This window comes from Mastomys coucha, unplaced genomic scaffold, assembly GCF_008632895.1.
Source record: "Mastomys coucha isolate ucsf_1 unplaced genomic scaffold, UCSF_Mcou_1 pScaffold5, whole genome shotgun sequence".
Taxonomy (NCBI): Eukaryota; Metazoa; Chordata; class Mammalia; order Rodentia; family Muridae; genus Mastomys; species Mastomys coucha.
In genome coordinates this window covers 116,828,306-116,848,882 of record NW_022196911.1, presented here as the reverse complement: position 1 = coordinate 116,848,882, position 20,577 = coordinate 116,828,306, and the positions used below count along the sequence as shown (strand labels likewise).

At 54.7% G+C, this 20,577-nt stretch overlaps 1 protein-coding gene across 2 annotated transcripts in view; it reads right to left on the bottom strand.

The window, feature by feature from the left end:
• Window positions 1-19,847, bottom strand: part of Bahcc1 (BAH domain and coiled-coil containing 1) — a 59,199-nt gene extending 39,352 nt beyond the window's left edge. For both annotated transcript variants that reach the window (XM_031350853.1, XM_031350854.1), the window contains exons 1-2: window positions 19,671-19,847; window positions 15,493-15,896 (exon numbers count right to left, since the gene is read on the bottom strand). In XM_031350853.1, coding sequence (XP_031206713.1) covers window positions 15,493-15,676 — 184 coding nt within the window. In that variant the 5' untranslated portion in view covers window positions 15,677-15,896; window positions 19,671-19,847. The remainder of the gene's footprint in view (window positions 1-15,492; window positions 15,897-19,670) is intronic.
• Between the last annotated feature and the right edge of the window lie 730 nt (window positions 19,848-20,577).

Genomic DNA, 20,577 nt, shown 5'->3' with positions numbered 1-20,577 from the left:
TCCTAGGTGGCTGGATGGCAGGTGCTAGCTAGCCATGCCTGTACCAGCTCTCTGGCCAGGCTGTCTTTGGCATTCTGACACCATCCTGAGCCAGTGGGACAGTTAGAAGCAGAGTTACAGGGAGCGAGCATTTGTTTTGCATTAAGCTAGCCTCTGAGACAGTGTCCTCTTCTTCTGCAAACTGTGAGGTGGGTTGTAAAAAAAATAATAATAATAATAAAGTCGCAGCTCCCTGAGATGGCGGCAGCTCCAGAGAAACAAGTCTCTTCCCAGGCTCTCTGGGCTCCCGTTGCTTCCGGAAGCCCAGCTGACTGGCTGCTGGCATGGGCCTTCTTGGTTCTGTGTCTGGCGGCTGCACCCACTGCCTGTGCCAGCTCCCATCCTCCTGTTCACACCCATTCAGACTCCCCTCTTCCTCAGGCATCAGCTCCCTGCTCTGCCTCCCTAGGTCCCCTGTAGGGCTAACCAGGCAATGGTGGCATCTAGCCGGCCGGCTACCCAGGAGACACCAGACTGGAGAGAGGAGCATCCTCAGGCAGTTAAAGGGGAAGAAAAAGGGCAAAGCTCTCCTCTCCACCAAGCCTATCCCACAGGGAGCAGAGGAGGAAGGAAAGACAGCCCTTCTGCCCCACCCCACATTCCTCTCATTCCAGGAACCCTAGGGAGAACAGAGCCTACACCGGGCTCTCTGCTAGTGCAGAATGAGAAGGAAAGGCTCCAGTCTAGGCTGCTTGAAAGCTGGATGATGCCTATCTAACCCTCCTGCCCAGTGGAGGAAGAGGAGGAGAAGGAGGAGAGGGGTTAAGAGTGGGGGGGTGACAGCCCTGGTAGAGAAGCAAGAAGACACTCCCCCAAGCAGGTAACCGGAAGCTTCAGGGCAGGGGTTAGAGGACGCCCCCTGGTGTGCGCTGGCCTGTGGGCTTGCAGAGACCCCTGGCATTGCCATCTGCTGGAGTCAACCAGCTGCTCCAGCACCTGACACGTGGGCAAGGTGGATTACACACATGGTAGAGGTGGGAACGGGTCTTATGCAAGCACTCGAAGGGTGTGTCTTGTAGTGTGTGCACATTTCTCTCTCAATGTATGTCTCTGACAATGTGTGTGTGCACAGCTGGGAGGTCACACATATATTGGGGTGGGACAAGCACTGGCTGTGCACGCATGTCTAGATTGTGTGGCTTTGAGTATGCATCCACGTCTGTATACAAGCCATTACGAACGCCGTTCCTGAGGACGAAGGCACATAGACTGTGCATGGCCTCCAGAAAGCTATTTCCAAAGGGTCTGGTCTTTACCACTCACACTGACTGACCTGTGTGGTCCCTGGTAGGTCTGCCCACCACCTCCCCTGGTGTAGAGAAACATCCAGGCTAGCTCTGGGAGGAAGGGAACCAACCGTAGGCTCCAGTCAGCCCCACAGCAGCGTTAAGACCTGTCTGACTCAGCACAGCCTCCCAGCTGCCTCTCTGTGTCAGGAAAGACCCAGACCTGAGAGTGGCTGAGGAACTAGGAACACTCTAGAAGTCAGGCCACATGGTTAAGGCTGTCTCTCCCCACAGCACCTGGAGAAGCAAGGTCCAATCTCAGACCCTTCATCAGCAGACTTGCTAGCTGGGGCCATCTTAAACTGGGGCAAAATTCCCCTAAAGCTTCAAGCCCACTGCTGCAGGTGTCAGCCTGCAGTGTAGCATAAGGCTTCCCTGAACTTCCCCTTTAGCCCTCAGAGCCCTGGTAGGACACCCAGCTGTCTCAGAGCCCCACACCACAAAAGCCATGGGCCAGCTCCACGATGGTGGCTGGAGAAGAGGCTAAGACAGGCCCAGAGAGGAACAGAAGAAAACAGAGGGGAAAGCCAAGATGGAAGGCCCTACAACCACAGCCCCAGGGCGGGGGCTGAAGGAGAGGCCAAGAATGCTGAGCAGTGGGCGTTGGGCTTGGCCCATCCTTGGGACATGGGGGTGGCCTGGGAATGATCACCTAACCCGGGAAGCCCCTTGGCCAGTCCAAGAGAACCTTCCGGAAGTCCCAAAGGAAGTCACTCTCAGGCCATAATAGGAAAGCTCTGTGGTTGCTGAACCACTCAACTGAGCAACCATGGAAAAGGCCGGGAGGCAGTGATGACAAGGGACAGGCTCAACCGACAGCCCAGAACTAATAAAAGAAAAGGAAAATCGGATATAAGTCTGGTTCTTATTAAAAGAGTAAATTTAGCCCCTTGGCTAGGACAGGAGGCGGGGTGGCCAAGGCTCCCCACTGGGGGGCAGGGGGACTGGACTTCTTCCCAGAGTGATTCAGTGTCCCAGGACAGGCAGGCGGAGGCTGGGATTGCAAGAGAAGCGAGGGCACATACCCTCTCTTTTCCTTCACACCTTATGTGCCTCCCTCTCCAGGACCCCTTCCAGCTGCCCAGGATGCTCCTCAGGTTGGTGGACGGGCGGGCAGTGAGGGTGTGAGAAGGTAAGTAGGGCTGTTCAACACCACTCTTGGGAGCCACACCCCCATCTTGGAGAGCTTCCACTACTAAACAAGCACTTCCCTTCCCACTGCCTTGAAATAAGCCAGCCACATAAAGGAAGGCCACCCCAGCACAGTTTATCAGGGCCTCCCACCCACGCGTACTTGTGTGTAAGGCTACATACATCCATGTTCACAGGATACACTCACACAAACATGTTTATACATATACGTTCCGGGACCTACAAACGCACACTCACATGCTTGGGTCTCTTCTCAGAGAAGCAACAGCCCCATAGTCAGGACTGGAAACTCTGATCCAGCTATGGACACCCGCCCTGCTCACTGATATCTAGCCTCTCACCCATGCCTGTAACCCTTAAGGATAACCCTGAATATGGCCCATCTCAACCATTCAGGGAGAGGACAAGGGATACCAGGACGGGGACACAGACCCTCACCTGGTCATGCTACCTGCAGCATGAGCTCCCATGGAACTTTATCCATAGAAAACTTTCACTCTAGTCTGTAGGTAATGCCGTCACCAGGCTGGCTGGATCTCCCCTTCTGCCAAGCCGACCAGTGTCTATGATGGTGCATGTAACCCCTTGTCCCATCCAGGACCCACAGTGGTGACAGGAGCTGCAGAGATACTCCAGAGACAGGGTAGCCTGAGAGATTAAAGCTATGGGGGAGGGGGAGGCTAAGGCTATGGGGGACAGGGAGGTTAGAGCTGCTAGCAGCAGCTCCTGTCCTTCCATGTGACTCTAGTGTCCTGGCTCCATTCATGCTCACACATTTCCTGGCCTGGTTTACCGGGAGGTGTGAACCCTCAGTCCTTATGGCCAGGGCCTCTCTGGCCCACAGCCAGAGTGTGATGGTTCTATGAAAAGCCACCACCCAGACCCACAGCACTACAGGTACAAAGAGAGCCACTGCAAGTTTCTGATACTGGTGCCGGTATTCTGCCTGTGGTTCCCAGCACCTCTCCTGCTACCCTCTCCCTCCTGCACCCAGAGGCGAGGCTAGCTACCTCCATCAGGTATCCTCCCAGGACTGGCTCCAGAGCAGCAGGTATTCATTCTGTGGCCCTCCTAACTGGCCCTCCTTGCTGCATAGGGCACTTAAGAACTGGACAGACTAACTTCTTGCTGGAGCTCAGACTCCTAAGTCCCCTTGATACATAAAGTATAGGATTCCTTGCTCAGCTGACACTGACCATCTGAGAAGTGGGAAGTACCCTATCTGCTAGAGGGGAGGGAGGGCCAGCCATGTCCCCCAGACACCTCCCATGGCTCCCTGGAGCAAGCCACAGGCCTGAGAGCTTGGATTGGCTTGTACTTCCTGGAGGACCGAGGACTCATCCATAACACCTAGCAAGCCCACGAAGCACCTCTGGTATGTCACACCCAGGCAGGGCAGACACCAGCCTGTGTCAAAGAGCATCAGGGACAGACATGCACATGGTGGCCTCTGGTCTTGGGTCAACTGCCACACCAGGCTGGGAGAATTCCAGCTGACCACAGGAACCATCTGTCCTGCAAACTGGGAAGGAAGGCACCCAGGGCCCAGATCCCAGCATGACTTGGCATAGTTGTAGTCCTCTGGAGGCCAAGGGACACTATATTCTGCAGAGATGCTGCAGGGCCACAGGTGTTCTGGATCTGTGCTGCCAGTGCTAGATGGTGTCATTTCCCAGACAACTGCCTCAGGTATGGCTGTCTCCAGCCACTGAGACTCATCCTGTGTCCTCGTTCAGAGGGAACTGATGGTGGCCCTCCCAAACTCCTCACAGCTTTCACTAAAGAGCCCTGGCTGACCCCTTCCCAGTGAAGGCTCCATGTTGGATTCCTCACCACCACAGGGCCTTCCACTCAGCCCTCTGCTGCATGTCCAAAAGTCCGAGCAGGCATTTGTGTTTTGTGGTGCTTGGCCTGGTACCAGACATCGTATCCAGGCTAACCCAGGGCACGAGAACTCTGCAGTAAGAAAGGAATGGGAGAGGTCTGGGAAGGAAGCATACAGCACAGTTGCCTTCTGCTCCAGAAAGCAGGACACCCGGCAAGGAAAAGCAGGAAGCGACTGCCCGATTCCTGTATGCTCTCCTAGGGACAGGTCCTGGTGCTCGGGAAACCTCCCAGGTTTGTGTGTGAAGAGGAAAGGACTGAGAGCCCAGAAGCATAGAGGCAGGAGAGAGGCCGGGGTGTACGGCAAGTGCTGGAAGGCTTTGTGAAACTCCACAGGCCTGGACAAGAGGTCTGGGGATGTGATTAGCGAGAAGCCATGGCCATTTCTCAGCAAGATTGCATCACTTTGCCAGGCTGCTGAGCAAAGGTGAGGACTGCTCAGCCCTCGAGGACCCTGACTTGCCTGCAAGTCCACACCCCCTTCCAGAGGCACAGTGTACCAGCAAGTAGCTTCTAGTGGAGACACAGAGGTCAGGCAGTTTAAGGCCAGTCAGTGAGGCTAAGGAGCACGAACCCAGGCTGCGTCTGAGCTTCTTTCCTATCTCAGAAGAAGGCCATACCACTGGGTGTCTTGCTCTCTGGTGCTGGATACTGTCTGAGAGCCATGCCGCTGTGGCAAGACTGTCTGTCCCTGCTCCCTTCAGCATGGAAAGGAAACCAGGCCTTAGGCTCTAAGGGCAGTATGAGCGGAAAGCAAACCTCGACTCTGAGGTAGAAACACGGTGACTCCTTAGGATTCTGGTGACTGAATGAGGGAGTTTCTAAGGTGAGAAAAGTCATACCCAGGGCACCAAGTGCCTCAGAATGGACAACTGGAGTGGGCATCTGAAGAGGCCAGCCTGAGAGGGCCTCTACGGACCCAGCAAGAGACCTGGTAGATAGAAGCTGGTAGTACACACGCACATGCACGCACATGTACCCACACCCACGGACCTGAAGCCCAGTACCACCATTAACTCACCATAGCAGGCTGGGTCACAGGTTACAGGTCATTGGGTCAGGGGTCACAACAGGAAGAGTTCCCTCCTTGGTGCATATGTAGTGGGAAAGCAAGAAAAGGACCTCCCTGAGCCCCTGCTATGCTGTGCAGGCCCTGTTCTCAGGACAGTATTGGTCGGACACCAACTGATTCCTACCCTGCCTACTTAAGAGTTTGAAGGCACGAGTGAGCCTGGACTGGGGCTGGGGGCTCAGTGCTGGGGTTTTCGAAGAGGAGCTTGACTGCGATTGACACCAAGATGTACAGTGGTGCTCAGATTATCTTCTTCTAGCATCAGGCTCAGGGCCAGCAGCCCGTTACAGGGAAGTGGGGGCCAAGGGTACAGTGGGGGTCTGCTTAGAGCCTTTCCTGGAGCCTGGATGAGCTCAAGGTTGGATGGGTAAGCACCAAGGTGGCTCAGGGCACACTCTGACCCCACTTGGGCAGACTGCTGGCAAAGGGAAGACTAGAGGAAACTCTGCCCAGATCAGAGGACATGAACTATTGCTGTGAAGGCCACAGAATGAGAGACCCGTGCACCATCCAGAGGAGGTTCTACCCCAGCTCAGTCATTATGAGTTTCTGAGTGCCTGTGTGGCTCCAGATTCATCCCCTCTGCCCCCAACCCTGCCCCTGCCTGCAATCTGGTGAAGCCACGAGCTGCCCTGCACTCGATCTGTAGCCTGGCTCTCTATCTCACACAAACCACACAGACCCCTAGGTAGTGGCACAGCTGTGGAACAGGCTTCTGCCAGGGCTCAGGCTGCTGGGTTAGTGGCAGACAGCAGTGTTCTGATTGGGGGAAGGGACAGCTTACACATTTCAGGCGTCCCCAGAGTCCTATGGAGTGGGGACAGCTCATGATGGGGTCTACAGCAATGCTGGAGGGATCCAGAAGAGAAGCTGGGACAGAAAAGTGAGTGGTGTGTGTGGAGTCAGCTTTGAGAGGCCCAGGGGCCGGAACAAGGCTGAGAGGCAGGAAGGCCTTAGTGAGAAGAGAGGCTTCGATTTAAGAAGTCTCTGCGAGCCAGCATCGAGAGACCAGGGTGTGAGGGGTGCAGAGGCCTGGTATGGCTGCAGGAGTGCTAGGATAGTCTCCAGTGTTTCTGGCATGAACCCTATTGTACCCCAACATGCACACAAGTATGGGTGGGACCTCAGGTTGACTGCATGATGGGCCATCGCCTCCATGGGGGCTTGCAGAAACTGTGGGTTCTGTTCAACTTGTCCTCTTCTCTCATTTTTTGCTCTGAGTAAAAATGCTGCCCCACTGAAGGATGCCTGACGGCCCCAGGAGCACTGGTAAGATACCTGCAGCCCAATCCACCCTGTGCCCCAGATTCCTGACCCACAGAATCCGAAATAATGCTTTAAACTACTGACATCGAGGATAATTTGATGCTATTTGTTAACCATCCTGCAAGAGCTAATGAATACACATCGAGAGGAGACAGAACCATAGGGTGGTTAAGCCTTCACAGAGAGCCCAGAGCACACAGAGAACCCCCAAGGAGGTAAAGGGAGGTACTGGAGGGTGGCCAGCAACACAGGGGACAGACCTGCTTCTGCAGTAGACAGAAGTGTAGATTCAGGTACGAAGCATCCATGTCCTACGCTGGCCAGCAGGAGAGTCCTGTGGGTCCTACCATCCCTGTGGACCCTTTCTTCCAAGTCTATGCCAATGGGGTGTTCCCTGCTCATCTCCCATTGAAGGCCCTTCTGGACTTGATCATTCTGTTTTTTTTATTATTTACCACAAATCTGCAGTGTTATAAAAGACAAATATGATGCTGTGTACAATTTTTGTTGTTGTTGTTTTCTTAACTTATCTGTGTTCAGAAATGATAAGGGCCTATGTTCCTGGTTATGATAATGTTCAGGGTTAGCCTAAGACGTATTGTCATTTAATTTAGTTTCGATTTTAGTATTACTTTAAAGAAAATTAAAAGTTTATTTTTAGGATACCCAAAGGGTTGTAAAAAAAAAAAAAAGGGGGGTTGGATTCCAGGCAAGTTTCCCACAAGGTGACCCGACGGCCTGGGGTGATACAAGGCACAGAAACACTGTTGGGTCAGGGCAGCTACTCTGTTACACAGGACTGTCGGGGACTGAGGGGCCATGGCACAGGGTAGGAGGGGCCTGTACTGTAGAGATCAGATCACTAGCTAGGGACAGAGGGGCCTGCATAGGGAGGGGTGAGGCAAGGGGCTGAACCAGGACAGGCTGGGTGTGAGTCCTTCCTGTAACAGGCACAGGGACAGTGACAGAGGAACCAGAGCGCAGCGAGGCAAGGGAAGAGAGAAACAGCGGAGAGCTTGCTGGGAAACACCTCGCTGAGATGTGTGTGTTTGGGATGAAGTAGACACAGCATCTGAGAGGGAGACAGCAGAGCTAAGCCTGGGCAGCATTTCCAGGTCCAGTGGCCAAGCACAGGGTAGGCAGAGGGTTAAGCTGCATACACACACATTTAGGAGCCCAGAGTGGCAAAGGGGGCACACAGAGCAATTGACACAGAGGAATAGGCTCACTCAACCTGTTTATGGTCAGCTCAACACGGGGACATCTTTGTGAAAAGGAGTTCCTAAAAAGACAAGGCCAACTCTATGGGGAGCCCAGAGAGGCAGAGGGGCCTCACAGCACACACACACACATTTAGGAGCCCAGAGTGGCAGAGGGGGCTCATAGCACACACACACACATTTAGGAGCCTAGAGTGGCAGAGGGGGCTCACAGCACACACACACATTTAGGGGCCCAGAGAGGCAGAGGGGGCTCACGGCACACGCACACATTTAGGGGAGGCCTTGGGTAGTGCCATAGAGGGTCATAGGACCTGTAGCTCTGCTCCCTCAGTAGGTGGCAGAAATCAAAGGCTGGAGCAGGTGATACAGGAAACCTTAGAGGAAAAGGACTCACTGTCACTAGATGACCGATTCTGCCACAGCCACTGGAGCCAACACAAATGTGAATATCAGTACTAGTGAAAAGACCTACCCCAAAGTGTTGAGAACAGTGAGCAGGTGTGAACTGTCACAGGTATGCTTGGGGTGCGTGCGTGTGTTTGTGTGTGTGTGTGTGTGTGTGTGTGTGTGTGTAGCTATATCCAAGTGTGTAGTTTGGGCCTCTGCTTCTAAAGAGGGGGCAAACCTGCCAGGCCTAAAGGGGAACCTATCCTAGTGGGAAGCTTCTCCATGGTGTCTTGGGCACTTACCTCAGGCTCCCACTTCCTCCTTAATGCAGTCCCCACCCTGCCCTGTTCCACTCCCAGGCGGCTGGCCCTGAGGAGCCCAGCCCCATCTGGCCGTGGGAATGAGTGTCCATGAACCCAGAGCCCAGCTCTTGCACGAGGACTGTAGCGGCTGGTTCTTACATAGTAAAGCTGACTCTGCTCTCTGGGCAGGGCACCCCAGAATCGCACCTCCCATCATGCTGTTCTTTGCCTTGCGTACCGTGTGCTGTTCTGAAGCCTGTCCCCCTCATTCCTAAAATCTTCCCCAGAAAAACCCACGGCCCTGCTCCAAGGAGTGGGTTGCTTTGCCTGCCTTTCTTCCCCAGTTCCAGGCATTCAGTGGACACTCTACCAATAACTCAGAATGAGCAGTGCCTCCAGCCAGCTGAAAAGCCTTCCCGTACAGACACTGGACTCTTTGTTGGGGCTGGGGGTGGGGGAAAGGGACAGGAGCCAACCCACCTGTTCGCTCCCCCAGGTCAGAATGAAAGAGATGTGTCCTGGCCCACAGAATCTGGAGTCTAATAATGTAGACAGCCGCAGCTGCAGCCCACAGGCAGCGGCTCGATGGCGCTAAGCCTGGACACTGGACGCCTCCCCACCAGGCGTGAGGTCCACTGTGAACCCAGAGCCAGACTAGAACCAGGGCAAGGGCGTCCCCTAATTCAGCACCCACCAACACCTCCTCTGAGCCCACGCCCCACGCCTGCGGTGGCAGCTGCTCACAGGGCCACAGGAGGCAGCGGTATTATATATTACGACAAACAGGGGCAGCCCACTGACAAATAGGCCTGCGTGATCTAAACGGTATATTATCCCATAAAAACGTCAGCGGGCAGAGCGTCGGAGCCAAAGCGGAGTGCCGTCCCGTGCCGGAGGCCTTCGGAGCTCTGCTCCTTCCCGGCACGGCAGGGCTGCGAGGTGATTCTCTAGGTCTTGCACAGTGCTTGCGATTCTGTTTTTTGCTTGTTACACCATGTCTATTGGGGAGGAGAATGAGGTCCCGGAGGTTAATGGGCACCAGGAACCCCAGGGGAGACGTTCCCTGGCAGGCAAAGGGGTTGGACATGGGACAGAGTAAGTCACCTAATTTGCCAAAGAGACAAGGCACGTGCTTTGAATTCTGAAGCTAGTTCACTGCTTATCTGACACTAAGGAGATACACACACCCAACCTGGAGGCCTCCTGGGCTGGCCACCTCCCCTGCAGGATCAGGGACTCCAGAACCTCTGGACAAAGGAGCTCCAGGGGCCAGCCTGCCAAAGGGCCTGAGGCAGCAGCTGTGTCCTGGGATTCTTTTGGGAAATCTCCAGAGTCACGTTGGTCAATAACTCGGGAAGGCATTTCCTCAAGGACTCCCTGGGCAGAGACCTCCCCCGCTGTGCCAGAGGACAGGGCCACTAGGCCCCTCCAATGTGATTCTGAAGGGAGACAAGGGCACAGGCTGAGCTGGGGTAGGGGTGAGTCTGTAGGGAAGAAGTCTCTCTTGGGACTTTGCCCTCCACAATCAAGGCATCAGGGTTAGGGTTAGAGCAGCATATACCACTGTGGAGACTTATAGTCAGATGTTTGTGGTAAAAGGAAGACAGGCAGGACTCCTGGGGCCTCAGAGGAAGAAGGGCAAAGAGGCACTGGGGTGACCACCATGGCTCCCTTCCGCTACTGATTCCCAGTGGCAGTGCTTGAACTTTATCAACTGTACTTGGGAATTCCCAGTTCAGGGACCCAGAAGGTCCCAGGCTCAGAGGCTGGAGCTTGACCAAGGCATTCTGGGAAATGTAGTCCTTGGGGAGTTACGGGGGAGGGGGTCAGTAGAATGGGGAGTTGGGGGTGTTTAGTTAGGAAAAATGAGAGCCAAGGACACCATCCTGACACTCACCCCAGAGTGGAAGTTTAAAATGCCAGGGAACTGGATTCCCTCATAATTCCACCTCCTAACTCCACGTGGTTTTACTGAAGAAGTCCCGGTCTCTTTTATTTTGGTGGGAGAGACCTCCCCAGAGAGGATGGTCCCAACCAAATCTCACAAATGGAAAGAAGCATTCATTCCCACATCCCTTCACTCCTCTGGCTAGGACCCCCAGACACAGAGAGAATGGGTGTGGGGATGTGTGAGAGGTTGGGGTGCGACCTGCTGCCTCCCCTCTGAGAGCCTGTGAGCACCCTGAAGCTCCCGCCTTATTTATGTTCACAGCCTGCTCTGATGACATATGTAAGTTGACAGCGAACATCCTATCAACTTGCTGGAGTGTATCTTGATTGTTAAAACACACTCTTAAAGGTGTACAATCATTTATCAAATTAAAATAGCCAAGCTTTGCTTGTTCCTTCTCTGTCTTCTTGGAAGAGCCCCAACTGCCTCCTGCCTCCTCTGGCCTCCTGTAATAGCACTGAGCTTTGATCCCCAGAGACCCTTCTCTGATGCCTGGGACCCTGGCCTCAGCACCCCCCACCCCCACCACACCCCCGCCCCAGGCCAGGACAAGCCCACTAATCGCCAAGAAGTGACAAACGCCAGAAGCCCCACCAATTAAATTTAAACTCATGCAAAGCTCAGTGGCTAGTAAATTATTATTTTTATTAGCTTGAACCAAGTTCCCGTAAGAGAGAAAGTCAACTTGCTCCCATGAATGGCTCTTGTATAATTTATTTAACTCTGTGCTCTTTGCCAAAGCCTGGAATATTTTTAGCTCGTTCTGTTGTTGGATTTGGCTTTTTTATGTGTGTTTCTGAGGGGTATTTTTAGCCACATCCATGTTATCCTAACTGCCTCCTATGCGTTTTTTGTCCTGTCTGTGCGGGCTGTTGAACCCTGTCTCACAGGGAACCGAGGGAGATTTCTAAGAATAACTGAGTAGTGTTTGGGGGTGCGGTATTTTCCGGGGAGATGTGCCATTTGCACTGTGTCACCCTTGCCCTGGCCACCAATTCGCCTTATTGCTCATGTGCCTTGGATATTCACCAGAGGACTCTACGTTTCCCTATAGGAATAATCAGACATGGTGGCAGTGTAGGCCCCACTGAGAAAAAAACCCACATTCCAAAAACAGCTTTGGTGGAGCGGGCGCGGCTGCCGCAGCCGGCCCAGTCTATGCAGCCGCCAGATTCCCGGATCCCCGCGGCTCCGTTGAGTACAGCGGCAGCTTTGATGTCTAGCTCTGTCACTGACGGAGCGGGATAGGTAGAAGCTCGGAAAGTAACTCTTTTCACACCTACTTAATGTTGGTAACTGCTGCAGAGACACTCTATCGTGCAGTGGAGTTAATGAGGTATTTACGAAAATGTATTTTTTTTCTTTACAAAAAAGGAGAAAAATCCCACATGACGAGTGGGACACCTTTGATGGGGTCTCTTTTTTTCACACAGGAAATTGTCTTTTTATTTATTTTATTTTTTAAATCTATGAGGCTAGGCGGAGTTTGGGAGGTTGGTTATTTTATTTTACTTTAGAGACTGGTCATCCAAAGCGCCTTTAACAGGAAATAGGTTGGCAGTCTCCCTCCAGAAAGGGCCTGCCTGAATCCCCCCAAAGCTGTGGCCAAGATACATGGCTGCACAGGCCAAGCTAAATCACATCCCAAAGCCAAAGTGGGTGGAGAAGAGTCCAAAAAGAGGATTCACACCAAAAAGTGAACCAGCCCCTTGGTGGAGCCTCAGCCCTAGGGGGGAGCTCTAGGATAGGACAGGAGCTGACCCAGCCGGAAGGGGGGAGGGGCGTTGGAGCACACAGCTCCCGAGTTTCTCCCAGAGCCAGCTGCCTCCTGATTAAACCTGTTCCCGGGGAGAGGAGAGATCCCCCAAGAAACTCCAGGCAGTAGCACGGGGGAGAAAACCTAGATTAGTTCATGTTGATTTTTCCTTTTTTGTGTGTGTTCCCCCATCCCTAGATTTCACAGCTTTGCCTCCGGACCATCTGTATTAAAGACAAAAAATCTAACACTGAACTAAAAATAATAGTTCCAAACATTTTAATTGCACCTCTCAGTGACAAGGTTAAGGGAGCAGCTCTTTACCATAAACCTACAGCTCGGATATAAAGCTGCCGGCACTTTCAGTTCGGAGGGTTGGTGGTGGGGGGAACAATGGAAGACTCCCGGGAGCCTATCATCATCCCCACCCCCGCCCCTTAGGGTCCCCCAAGCTGACACCATCGACGTACCAGGTGGGACAGAAGCAGGGCAGAAAGTGGAGAGACCCTTAGCCCAGGCTGGCCAGGCAGGTGGGAAGAGCATGCCATACAAGGAAGCCGTTCCTGGGGAAAGGGGTCCATAGCCTGGATGTCTGCATCCTACGCAGACTCAGGGAACATCCTTCCCCAGCAATTTTGCTCTCAGCTCAGCAGTTGGGGCAGGGAGGGGCAGGCTGGACTACTGCAGCCTTGGCCTGTGGGCCAAGGCTGTCCATAGAGAGAGGGAAAATAGGAGAAGGTGGCCATTTGGAAATCCTCACACAAAATCCACAGGCAAGATCTAAAGACAAATTCCTTAACTTCATCCCATCTTTTTCTCTTTCTAAATGAGGACCTATACAGACACAGACTAAAGTACAGGGATCTTGAGTATAACTCCTGTTTTAAAAATACATGTAGCAAGATTCTAAAAATGAATGCGAAATCCTGGCTATCCTGGCTCTTAACAATTGCAAAAGGCTTCCAGCCCCACACAGCCCAGTCAGGCTTTGCATCCCAACCCAGTCCAGCGTTTCCAAACACAATAGGTTCCTCTGGTGCCCAAGGGGATGGAAACCGGGCCTTGGGAATCAGGAGATACATGGCCCTCCAGCTCTGAAAGAGGGAGCTCTCTAGGGCCCCTGGTGTATATAAGGAAGCAGGAAGGGTGTAGGGTCACGACTAGGACCTGGGTACAGTTTCTCACAGCTCTCTGCGGCCTGTAGTCCAAGAACCACGTGGTCCAAGTTAGCATGAGCAAGACAAAGGTCCAGACCACTTCCACACATTCCCACCTGACTGGGTATTACCTAGATCTGGAAACAAGGGGAAAAAGGAAGAAATGGCTGCTGACCAAGAGCTTGCTGGGCTAAGGGCCGGTGAGGGGGGAGGGGGCAGGAGGCAGCAGCGACCTGAACTGATGGGAAGCTGTGCTTGGCCTAGCTGCCCCCAGGGGGCACAGCCCTAGCCAGCCTGGGTAATACTGTGGAAACTTGCTCTCTGCAGCACTGTGACCTACCAGGCTGGAGGGCACTGCACGCTGAAGGAAGAGGGCAGAGGAGTCCTCTCTGTTCCTCAACCCTGCAGACTCAGCCTCCCCAGCCTGCCACCAGAAGCTGAGGCTGGTGGGGAAGCTGGGCACTGACCCCGCTGCTGCCACCATCATGTCAAAGCCCTCCCTCCACTCCCCAGTGGGTCAGAGATGAGTGTGTAGCAGCATATCAGTGCAGCAGTAAGAATAGACAATAACCACAAGGATATTGGGAGAATATATTTAAATTCATCAATTGCTCAGCCAAGTAGTTTACTTTCTCTTTCCAGTTATAAATCTAGAAGGGGTCAAAAATGGAGAGAAAGCAAAAAGAAAGAAAGAAAGCGATCCACAGAGAAGAAGGCAGAGCCTAGCTGAGGTTCCAGCTGCAAAGGCAAGCCGGCAGCGTGGGGCTGACCCCGCAGGAGGCTGGCCACTCTAGCCCAGGGCTGATCACTCAGACTAACCTCCTGCAGTAAAGACTGGAGGCCCTTTATTAATTAAGCAATTTCAAGGATTCTTTTTAAAAAAGAAAATGTATTTTTTTCTTTTTGACTGCCTTCCGTTCCAACGTTTTCCCTTCTAGCCCTGTCGTTGCCATCCGTTTCAATCCACAAACTAATTGTAATCCCATTAAAGCAGATATAATTTTATTACTATTCACGGTTCATCAAGCTAATAATAATAACTGTTACTGCCAAACTGAAAAATAAAAGCAGCAAATAATATTTCTGATGTTTAGAATAAATTGTAAACAAAAGCAAGCCAACCTGCCAGGGTGACCCAGCAGGTCCACGCGCAGTCCCTCAGGCTCTCCCAGCTCCGCCCACGCTGGTCAGTGACTTCCCCGCCAGCTGCGGCTTCGCTCCAGAGACTGGGTCAGCGCTACCAAGGCCAGACCCTCGGGGAAGGGGACATGAGTGGGCCGCAACAAGGGGGCGTGCCGAGAATGATCAGAACAACTCAGGGTCTCTGGTCTTGGAGCTAAAACGCACGGACTCGCCTGCACCGAAATCCCGAGCGGGGCGCCGCTCTGAGTTCCCGCTGTGCGGGATGCGCGGTCCGCACTCGGGCCACGCTTAGTCCGGCGTTAGCAGGATACCAAAGGCACTTGTTAAAGCGCATGCATCCCCTGCAAACCCATTCTCGCCCTGACACTTCAAGGCTTTATATAGAAACAGGATTTTCTCGTCTTACACTAGTAGTTCCCATTAGCGCTCCCCGAGCGCACACAGCTCTCTAATCCGCGGGCCGGACGCGCCCTGGCCCCCTCCCCCAGCCACACAGTCCTTCGGTCCCAGCAGAAAGCGCCACCGTGTCTCAGAAGCTGAACGTCTTAACGAGGTGAATGCAAAATACAGAAAAGAGGCTTCCGCAGAATTTACTTCTGCAGAAAAGGGTGGGGGAGGGTGGCTAGGAGTTGAAGGCTTGGTTTGATGCCTGCTCTCGGACTTCCCTGCGTGACCCGGGGTAGCCCGGGAAAGGTTGCTGGAAACGGCGCGAGCAAGCCCGTGAGCGCGGCCCGCTCGGCGTTGCGCAGGGAAAAGAAACCGAAGCTCCGAGAACGGCTCGGAGGAGCGGAGGGGCCGGCGCTCTTTGCTCTGGGCACCGTTGCCGGCTGCGGCAGGGCCTCCCGCACCGCACCCGCCCCGGTCGGACACTGACCTGTGTGCGAAGCCATCGGCAGCGGCGACGGAAAGTACTTTCCGGGCTGGAAATGCGCGGCCGGTTGCGCGGCAGGGCCGGCGGGGGCGAGGCGCGCGGCGGCGGCGGCGCTGCGGTGGCCCAGGCTCCCGCGCTCCGATAGCAAATGCGGCGGCGGTGGCGGCGCGAAGTCTCGGCCATCCATGCCGGGCCCCGGCCCCGGCCCGCCGCCGCCGCCTCCAGCAAGCAGCGTGGCCGGGGCCTGGGAACCGCTCGGAGTGCAGGCGGCGCGCGGGCGACGCGCGGGAGGCGGCGTCCGGGGTCACCGGAGACACAGATAGCCGAGCCGGTCAGCACGCCGGCGGACTGGGCTTCTCCGCGGGCGGCCGCGCTCCGAGCCGGCGACCGCCGTGCAGGTCCATGGTCTGCAGAGGCAAGCAGAAGAGACTCGGTGACTAGGGGGTTCTTCTCGCCCGGGGTACCCGCCCCTCCCGCTACCGGCCCCCTCCTCGCGCGCCAACCCGAGTGGCATCCAGACCGGACAGCGAGGCTGGGAGCGCTCGGAGGACTCCCTACTGCACACGCTTACGCGCCGGGTCATTGGAGCCGCCCTGCACGCGGGTCCGCGAGCACACACGCACCGTCCGAGCCACGCTTGGCCTGCAAGAGCCAGAGGCAACCCAACCGCGCAGCGCGCAGCTTCCCTTTCTGGTCCCTGAGAGTCCCTGCGGCGAAGGCGCCGTTGCGAAGAGGCTGCTGGCTCCGCTGGGTGATAAAAACCCAAATCTGCGAAGCCATCACGCACACTCGCACGCGCGCGCACACACACACACACACACTCACACACACACGCACACCCTCTCCCCTCCCCCGCTGCCCAAAGGTGTCTCGGAGGAAAAAGCCCGGGGTCCACGCTTCGCCCCCCTAACCCCCGCCCTTCTTTCTGAGGTCCAGCTTTTACTACATTCCGCTTAACCGAATAACCATGCTAATTAAGCGAGTAATTTTATTGATTGTAACTCAAGAGTTCTTTTTTAAATAACCTTCCTTTTTCTCCTCTCTCCCATCCCCCCATGCGTCTTTCAGTCCATTCTTTTGAATGTCGTCCCCCACTCAGCCCCAGTGGGACCGCTCCCCCCACCCCAGCATTGTGCCACAACCCCAGGCTAGCGTCCCGGAGCTGCGGGCGCCCCTCGACCGCCACCGGCATCACCTGGGCCGCTACGCCGCAGTGCCTGGCCTGCTGTCCCCGAGCCCGGAGCTTCCCGGTGAGGCTGAAACAATCACCCCGCCCCCCAATCAAATTCGCCCAGGAGCTTCCTCTGCGGATTGGGGGTTTGGGAGGGAGGGGGCTCAGAGAGTCAGAAATTGTTTTCTCTCTGCCTCCCAAATCGGCCACAATGTTTCTCCATTCAGCGCCTGCCCGGGATCACCTAACCAGGCTGGTCTTCGCGTGGCACCTAGCTCGATCCTTAGGGAAGGAGCACAGACCAAGCTTAACTCAGCTTTCTCCTGCGTCTGGGTCCCAGCAGACCCGGGTCCTCGGGTCTTCCATCCCCATCTCGAGCAGAGCCGGCTTAAAATGACCTTCCTCTCCCTTTTCTTCTACCCCTCCCACCGCGGAAGTCTGCTCCCGGGCGAAATCGGAGACAATTTCAACTCTGAGAGGAGCAACCGAGCAAGCGAAATAAACTGTACACCACCATGCACGTGCGACCAAAAGTCTCTCGGCCCTCCTCCATTTCGAATACTTCTCTCCTTATTTCCGAAATACGCATTGTTTTAATACTTCGTCTCAGTTCCAACAGGACGGAGATATTCTTGACTGTGAACTTTGTAGACAATCAAAACCTTTTTTTAAAGCCATCCCACCGTGACAACAAAGCGATTAAGATGTTTTCTATTTCATAAATGCCATTTAAAATTGCTATATTTTATGCTCTGGGTTCTACACTGTCTTATTTGCACACTATTTTGTGTCTGATTTAATCTATAACCGAAAACATAATGTATTAAGTGAATACATATTTGCTCAGCTGATAAGCTTTTTTTAATATTTATTCGGAGAATTTTGCATTGTAAATATACGGGACTACACAAAGACTTCTCTTTGTGCTCGAACTGCATACAAAGGGGTTTGGGACTCTCTTCCCTCTGGGGAGCTTCACTCTCCCCGGGTCCAACAAATAACTCGCTTCTCCACCGAGCGGGCCTACACGGCGATAGCCAAGGAGCGGAAGGCTCAAGCAAGGCCGAGGCGTTGTTGGTGCCAGGGTCAGGGGATGGGCTGCCCGGGGATGGAGAGGGGATTGCGCGCCCCAACCCAGGCCGGCGCCTCTCGAACCCCGGAGGGCGCCGAGCAGGACAAAGGGAAAGGAGGAAGGGGAGGGAGGTCAGGAACCTGCCGCTTCAAAGGCGCCGAGGGCCGGAGTGGGGTCGGAGGCTGCGCGCGCGGTACAAGGCTTCGCCACGGCCTCCGGGGAGTCGTGTGCGCTGGGCTTTTGTTCTGGGTCCCCACCCCCAGTAAGACATTTCAAAGTAGGAGCGAAAGTGGGGGCTGCCCGCGATTCTCGGGACGCGGGCTCTGAGCTCACGCAGTGGCTTTACTCTCCACCCCCTGCGGGCCGATCGCCGGCTCCTACACGCCTTTCTCACCAGCCTGCAGGACTTTCTACGCAAACAAGGGCTGGGCTGTGTCTTCGGTACCCGCCGCTGCGCTCCTGACCGAACTAGAGGGGACTTTTCTTTGTGTTCTGTCCTGCCCGAGAGCTGCCGCGCTGCCTCGGTCTGCTCGCGCCCTGGGCTTGGGAAAGCCGGCTCTATACGGAGCGAGTAAGGGCAGAAGCTGAGGCCACAGTCGGAGAGCCGCGGCCAGAAGCCGAGGTGCCGCAGTTGGCCGAGTCCCGAGGCTCCGAGGCCTCCTCAAACCCAACCCCGGGACAGGACACCGCAATGGACGCCGGGCAGGGTCGGACCAGAGGAAACAGTGGCAGCGGGCCGAGAGCCGCGCGTGGCCCGAGAGTCGCCGACAAGAGCACATCTAAAGAACCCGAGCCCCAGAAATCCTCCCACGGGTGGCTGGGCGTGACCCCCAGAACTGCGGTCCCTCCCGAGGCTTGGCCAGCACTCGTACCCCCAGCTCCTCCAGGTTTGCTTTGTTTTCAAATTTCGCATCGAAACACCGGGTCTGAGACGCCTTTGTCCCCCGCGGGAGGCCAAGCTCTGGGGTCCGTGGGCTCCCTCCTGCCGAGTTCCCCGCGCGGGTGGGCGCAATGGGGCCTGCAAGGCCAGGCCGCAGCCAGGAGCGCGCCCGGAGCGAATGGCTCCAGCGTCGCGGCACAACCCGCTCCCTGCGAAACCCGCCCCCCCCATCAGCCCAGATAGGAACGGGGACTGAGTGGTACAAGACCCCCGCTCTGGGGGATAGACCCGTACCCGGACCACGCCACGCGGGTCCCGACCTGAGCCCGCGTGCTGCCCAGAACGCACCGCATGAAGACGCCCCACTGTTCAGCCCCCCTCCTCCACCCCAACTCCTCCAGAGGGGGAAAAAAGGGAAATGTTCTGAAAAGAATTAAGTCTGTGGGGAGCGGAACCTGAAGACCTGCTAGTACCCCTCTAATCTCCTGTCCCCTCACTGAGGCCCGGAAAGCAGCGGCAGTGGCCACGGAGAGCCGACCGTTCCCTGCGCCACGGAACGACCGGGCGGAGCCCATTCAAGATTGCTGGGGGAGGGGAGTAAGATGGGGGAGCAAATAATTGGGGTTCACTCCTGGTTCCTCCAGAACTGGGCTCTCACTGACTGCCCATTCGGGGCTACCCGCGAGGCTCTTGCTGAACGAAGCTTGGCGGTCTCTGTCCTGTCTCGATAATTTATTTTTAATGCAGGGTGTCGATCGAGACAACAAGCGCTCAGAGCAAAGCAAGGACGCATTACGGGGGGAATTTTAGACCGATCGATAAAATTTTTCAGAGGAAAAAATATCGTACTCATATATATATATATATATATATATATTCCATCTTTTTTAAAAAAGCCTTTCAACATCATAACGGATTTTAAAAGGGACGCTCTATTATTTAACATCACAATCCTGAATTTCTTTTGCTTAAATATGTAAACCCCCAAAATCCAAAATAAAATAATAAAATAATAATACAAAAAATATTTAAAAATGAAAGCAATTTGAGTTACTTACTGGAGGCTGTTTCCTGGATACAATTGAATGCAATACAATTAAATCAGTAAATGTGACTTTGGTTTGTATTCCTATTGGTATTTTCAATGTGCTGACTGTTGCACTGTGAATGCACGGCTTCCACAACAACGACTCTAGCGAGCCCATCCAGAGCGGCTCTCAAACCTGCAGCCCGGCGCGGCGAGCCACGGGCCCTGCATACTAATAAGCTCGTGCCACTCAGCCTGGAGCAGCCCGAGCGCTGATTGGCCGCTCGGCCCTCCACGGCCCTGAGCTCGTGCCACTCATTCGGCGTAAACAGGCCTCCCAATAGGCTGGCGCCGGGCCAGAGAGCTGCCAATCAGGGAGCAGCAGGGCTACTACCAAGCCTGATGGCGCCTAATTCAAGCCTAGCGACTGCGCAGCTCCTTTGCGCAGATCATTGCTGTTGAATGGGAATGTGGTGGCGCAGGGCGGGAGAGGAGCACCCGGTAGTGAGAACGGGTGTCCGTGTCCAGGGGAGACTTGGGGTTTTGTTTTTCCATAATTTGGCAGGTGTAACGTTTGGGGGATTTTTGTTTGTTTTTATGCACTGAATAAAAAAGAAGAAACGGCCTTACGCTGTAAACGAGATGCCCTGTCCTTATCATGGGTCTGTCTGGCAGGTGGCGGAACCTGCTGCACGTAGGCCCAACTTCTCAAGCGCAGATTCCGAGCTGCCCTGTTGTACGTACCTCCACTCCCAGGCGCCCCCCACCCAAACTAGGAATACACTTCGGCCTGAGGCACACCCGCCCACAAGACTCCATAAACGAGCCTTCCTCCCGACCGGAGAGGCAGATGTACCTTTCTTCGCCAGCCATCTATCTGTCCGCTCTTAGTTATTATCTCTTTCCGCCACACTTTGCAGCGCAGCAACAATCGAAAT